This window comes from Aptenodytes forsteri, unplaced genomic scaffold (assembly GCF_000699145.1).
Source record: "Aptenodytes forsteri isolate BGI_AS27 unplaced genomic scaffold, ASM69914v1 Scaffold483, whole genome shotgun sequence".
In the NCBI taxonomy this organism is placed as follows: domain Eukaryota; kingdom Metazoa; phylum Chordata; class Aves; order Sphenisciformes; family Spheniscidae; genus Aptenodytes; species Aptenodytes forsteri.
Window position 1 is genome coordinate 1,096,381 of NW_008795316.1, and position 5,854 is coordinate 1,102,234.

Consider the following 5,854-nt stretch of genomic DNA (forward strand, 5'->3'; position numbering starts at 1 on the left):
GCGATGGGGCCAAGGAGGGCAGTGCTCTGGGAGCCGCGGGGCCGGGTGGCCTCCATCGGGCTCTCCGGCCTTGCCGGCATCCCCTGTGTGGTGCCAGGGTCTCCTCCACCTCCAGCCCGCAGAGCCCTGGCTCCAGGGGATTAAACAGGAGAATCAAATATTCCATTTTCTGACCGAAAGATCAAACCAGTTAGAAGTGACATTGTTTTTACAGTTCCACCTGCTTCAATTAGGGCACGGGGGTGGAGCAGGGGGGCTCCCAATTATCCTCATTAGAGGGGCTCCTCACACAGCCAAGCTCCAGCCGTGAGCAGGGAGCTCACCAGGCTCGTGCTGGTTGATAATGAATATATTCATGGCTGCGCAGCCTGGCCTTGCTCGCCTGCTGCTGCCAAAGCCCTGCTCGTTACATGTGTTTTGGGCACTTGCTGGGAGTCTGCAGAAAACCTCTCCAAGCTCAGAAGTTCGGTGGGTTTTACCAAAACAGTGATGCTATGAGAGCGTGGCCAACACAGCTCTGCCACTCCTCGGCGTCCTGCCACAGCTGTCATTGGCAGGGCAGGAGCCTAAACCAAGTCCCGGCACCCAAGGTGGGAGGGCTCCTGCTCTCTTTCCCCCAGGTCCCGCTTTGCTGTGGGTGCCCCAGCCACTGGTCAGGGCTGACCGTAGGCTGGAGATGCCCCGGCGAAGCTGCCTGGGGAGCAGCACTGGCACCGGCACTGGCACCATCCCGTCCCATCCGCGCCAACCAGGAGAGCGCAGCGCTCCCTCCCGAGCCCATCTGCGTTTTTAAGCTGGCCGAAGCCATTCCCGTTCGGACCCAAGGATATTGGCAATCTGAATTTGTGGCTGTTTCTCTGCCCACAAGACTGCAATTAATCCACCACTTTATATGTGGAGCTTATGGGAAAGCATAACCTGTAAAAATGTAGAAATAAGAAAATTATCTGTAGCTAGCGGGTTTACAGACCTCATTATTTACTTATGTTCATCCTTGGTTTAAATGAAATTGTTCTTGCAGTAGGTGCTGGTCCCTTACGTTAGATTCCCATTTCATTTTCTTATTCCACCTGGACAGGTTCCTAGACACATCTTCCTCTTTGTTTTCAATAGGTTTTGGCTGTAGTAAACCCAAGGTTCGTAAATGCAACAGAGTTGGGTAGAAACCTGATTTGCAGCTGCTGTGTGTGTTTCATGCAACACAAAACAGGAGACATTGAGAAGTTGGGGGGTCCAGACCTCACCCGCAGGACCCTGCCCAGCGGGACTGGCAGCGCCGACGGGGACAGGAGCTGCAGGGACCGGGGGCAGAGCTGGTGGCCACGGGGAGGCTGCAATTGGATGGACAAAGGCAGAGTGGCATGCCCAGGGAGGACTGGGGGTGCTCAAGGCAGATTGGGGATGCTCAGAGCAATGCAGGGATGCCCAGGGCAGGTTGGGGATGTGATGGGGCAGACTGGGGATGCTCAGGGCACCTGCACAGTCTTCTCCTAGGTGCGTCACCTCTCTTGGACCCCTTTGCCTGGCAGGGGGTTTCGTGGCATGGAGGGCCCCCGGCCCCCTCTCTGTGCAGGCGCCTGCGGGACAGGTGCTGATTGGCCCTGTGGCACGGTGCTGTTGCTGTGGCTGTGCCCAGGCTGACGGCGGGGGCTGGTGTGCGGCTCGTGCCTCCGTGCATGGGAATAATTCTCCTTAATCCTTCTGAGAGGCATCACTGGATGAGGCTGGAGCCTCCCTCTGGGAGCCCCGTCTCGCCTGGCGGGGAGAGCGGAGCAGGGGGAGGGACGGCCGCCATCCCACAGGCAGGGAGGCCTCCGCACCCCCAGCCACCTGCCCGCTGCTGCACGGGGCCGCAGCCGAGCCAGCACCGCTCCTGTGCCCGCGCCGAGGGCACAGAGTGCCGACGGTGGGTCTGGCCGCACGTCCCGGCAAGGCGTGCGTGGGGCAGAGGCACAGCAGCCTGGCCGGGACAGAGCCTCGAGGAGCATGTGCTGATGCGGGAGCTGAGCCGGGCAAGCTGGGCTGGAGAGGAAAACCCGCGGGGGCCTGAGAGCACCAGCCTCCAGTGCCCTGGGACAGGAGGGGCGTGGGTGCAGGAGGTGGCAGTGCCCCCGGCATCCTGCCCCTCCGGGCTGGGCTGAGCCAGCAGCAAATGCCCTGCTGCCGTGGTCCAGGCTGCAGCCGCCTGCCGGAGCCCCACTGCTGCAGCATGGGGCCAGGAGACCAGAGCTGGTCCTGAGGTGTGGCTCGGAGGGTGCCCCAGGGTAGTGCTGGCTGCTGAGCTCCCCTGGAGCCCCGCACTCCCCGGCACGCAGAGCCAGCGCTCGGCCTTGGCCGGGAGCAAGGGCTTCTGCCTGGAGCCAGCCCCGTGCTGGGGAGGGTGATGCCTGCCACCGGCCGGGAGCACCCGGCACATAAACACCACCCCGGGATTAGGTCAGCTCTGGTCATTGCTCAGACGAGTAAGTGGATCAGCGCAAGGGAAAGGAGGGGGAGGGAGCTCTGCTGAGCAGGGAGCTCGAGTGGGGACCTTTTAATTTGGGGGCTCACGGGGCCAGGAGCAGCATTGGCACAGGCGCAAGGCTGGGCAGCGAGTGCTGGCGCCCGTGGCAGGGCGGCTGGGGACATGTGGCGGCAGCCCCAGCCGGCCCCCACGGTCGGCTTGGATGCCCGAGTGTCCTCAAGTCTGTTTATTTTAAGGGATACAAAGTCCTGGGCTGCTGCAGGGTCACAGGAGCGCTCGCCGAGCCTCTCATTAAAGTTTCCCGTGGGTGCCGGCGGGGGGAGGAAAGAGGAGGGTGGATGGCAGCGGCTGGGCACTGTCCCGCCGCCCCGCACCCGCACACCTTTGGAACTGGCACCCATGCACCAGGAGCTGTCGGTGCTGTCTGGGGCCGCCCCGCAGCCTGACCCCATTGTCCCGCAGCGGCGCAGGCCGGCTGGGGGGAGCCCCCGCTTCCTGTCGCAAAAAAAAAGTCGCTGCCGGCAGCTTCTTTGTTCGCCGCCCGGCGCACGCTCGCGCAGGAAGCGGCTCCCCACGTGCTTCACCCTTTCCCTCTCGCGGAGGCACCTAATGAAATAAAGGATTTACTGCAGCGAGGGGGAGGGAAGGGGAAACAGGCTGAGCAGTTTGAAAATGTCGCGCCTGGCCCCGGGGCTGGGCTTTTTGGCTGGGTGCAGGCAGGGCCAGGCTCTCTGATGTGGCCGGGCTGTTCTTCAGAGCAGCACGAGGCAGGAGGCTGGCGCGGTGGGAGCCGTGCACGGGCAGGGGGATGGTGCATGGACCTGGGGGTGTGAATGTAACCGAGACCGAGCAAGGAGCCAGGCTGTGCGCCGGGTGTGTGTGGCAATGCCGTGGCCGGGCCCCCAGGCCGCGGGCTCTCCCTGTTCGGGTGGTGGGGGAAAGGGGTGGCCATGCAGCTGCTGTGGGGATGGCTCTGGGGCACGTGGAAACAGGGAAGCAGGAGTGTCCACGTAGGGTGTAGGAGGTCACTTGGGCTTTGAGTGGGACAGGAGGGACATCCGTGCAGCCCCTGCTCCCTCTCCGCAGCAGCGTGCTGAGGAGCCTTGCTGGGCAGCATGCCCACTGTGAACAGAGCTCCTAATGCTGCTTCCAGGTGGCATGAACTCAGGGTTTTCCCACCCAAGCGAGCCTGTCCTCGTGTGCTGTCCCCATGCCCCAGTGCTCTGTGGAGCAGCATGTCCTCGAGCCACTGGCACTGGAGCTCGTCGCCTCCCACCACACCCAGCCCCACACTGGGCCAGGAGGACCACGCGGGCAGGCAAGGGATCCAGCTGGGAGAGGCAATGCCCCTTTCTCCTCCCTGCAATGCAAACAGAAACCGAAAAGGACCAAATTCCAAAGTTCTTATTCAAGCCCAGGTGCCGCGGCCCCAGGCGGAGGCGCGGGGACCATCACCTGCCGGAGGGACTGGTGGCTGGGGCAAGGGAGCGGAGCCGTGCGACGATGGCCCTGCAGCCGCAGGCGCCGGCATCTGTCCTTCCAGCTGCTGCATCCCAGGGCCCAAAGCGCGGCTGTGCCGGCCCGGCTCCCAGCAGCGCCCGCGGTGACTCCCCCACCAAGTGAGCCCAGAGCAGCCCCGGCTGCACAGGGGCTTTCAGAGCAGCAGCGCATCTGTGCTGCACGTGCACAGTGGTCCTGCAGGCGGGCTTGGGGAAGGCTGGCACCGCGGGGGGCAGAGCCGCTTGCCCGCCTCGGGGACATGGTCCCGGGGCACCACGGGAGTGACCACACGTCCTTCCTTGCAGATGACTCCTCATCAGAGAGCTGCAGCGGGAATGGCTCCTCCACCCTGAACCCCTCCACATCCAGCAGCACGCAGGGCGACAGCACCTTCCCCGAAATGAACGGGAATGGCACCGCGGCCCCCATGGACTTCACCGCCTCTGCCGATGACCAGCCCATCAACCTCTGCGACAAGCTCGCGCCTGCCCACGTCACCCCTTCCTACCAGTCGGACAGCTGCAGCGCCGACGGTCTGCGCAGCAGGGTCAAGTACGCGGTGAAGACCACGGCAGAGGTATGGCCCAGGCTGCAGGTGGCCGCTGCTGGGGCTGGGGCTGGGCGAGATGGGGCGGCCGCGCATCCCCAGACGGAGCTGGTGCAGGGCATGGCACACTGGGAGCAACCCCACGTGAGGTGCCCGAGGCCAGGCAGGGATGCAGCTCCTGCCCTCGTGCCAGGAAAGCACAGGGGGGGTGGCAGGGCTGGGAGCCTTTCCCTTGTAGGGAGGGAAGGACGGACGAGCACCATGCTCGCCCGCCGCTGCTGCAGCAGAGCAGCTGTGCCTGGCCGTACTCCAGCCTTGGGGCTGCTGCTGCTCAGCAGAAATCGGCCCAAGCGCCGAGCGAGCAGTTGGCAGAGGGAGGGAGAGAAGGAGGGATGGTTTGGGAGAGCCAGGGAGTATCCCCCGTGCCCTGCCTGCCCCAGAGCCGGGGCTCTGCAGTGGGCTCTCCTCACCCCCGACCGGCTGGGCCGCTGCTGCCATGCAAGGAGGAGCCTGTTGCCACTGGGTCCGGGCAGTGTTTCCTGCAGGCTCAGGCAGAGCCACAGCCCCCACCAGCCAGAGCCGCGCTGCCTGCACTTTGGGCCATCGCACGGTCCCTGAGGCCGCCAAGTCCTTCCCTGCCCTGAGCAGGCAGGAGCTGGCACTAGGAGGAGCCTGTCAGCGGGTTCATCTCTAGGTTGCAGGGCGACATCAGGAGATGGGCCAGAAGCAGTGAGCCAAGGAGAAAGGGCTTTTTCCTTGTGACCATGGGCAGGGGCGGGCAGGCGAGGGCTCCTCGCGGTAACCCCCGTCTCCTCTCAGTCCCCTCCGTACAGCTCTGGCAGCTACGACTCCATCAAGACAGAGGTCAGCGGCTGCCCCGAGGACCTGACCGTTGGCAGGGCCCCCACGGCTGACGAAGATGATGATGACCACGATGACCACGAAGACAATGATAAGATAAATGACTCGGAGGGGATGGACCCGGAGAGGCTAAAGGCCTTCAACGTAAGGAGGGCTCCGCAGGGAGGGTGAGCCCGCCCGCCTCCCGTCTCGGTGTTCCCACTGTCTGTCTCTCCTTTGCAGATGTTCGTGCGCCTTTTCGTGGATGAGAACCTGGACCGGATGGTTCCCATCTCCAAGCAGCCCAAGGAGAAGATCCAGGCCATCATCGAGTCCTGCAGCCGGCAGTTCCCCGAGTTTCAGGAGCGGGCACGCAAGCGCATCCGCACCTACCTCAAGTCCTGCCGCCGCATGAAGAAGAACGGGATGGAGATGGTGAGCGGCTGCGCCACTGCCCTGCCGCTCGCCACCCCCCCCGGGGCAGCCAGGCCCCCAGCAACCAC

The 5,854-nt window shown here is 64.1% G+C and overlaps 1 protein-coding gene across 1 annotated transcript in view; it reads left to right on the forward strand.

Annotated features, from left to right (window-relative positions):
• NOL4L (nucleolar protein 4 like) overlaps positions 1–5,854 on the forward strand; it is an 87,723-nt gene that overhangs the window by 76,467 nt on the left and 5,402 nt on the right. The window contains exons 6-8 of the mRNA XM_009279573.1: positions 4,270–4,541; positions 5,331–5,516; positions 5,595–5,786. Coding sequence (XP_009277848.1) covers positions 4,270–4,541; positions 5,331–5,516; positions 5,595–5,786 — 650 coding nt within the window. The remainder of the gene's footprint in view (positions 1–4,269; positions 4,542–5,330; positions 5,517–5,594; positions 5,787–5,854) is intronic.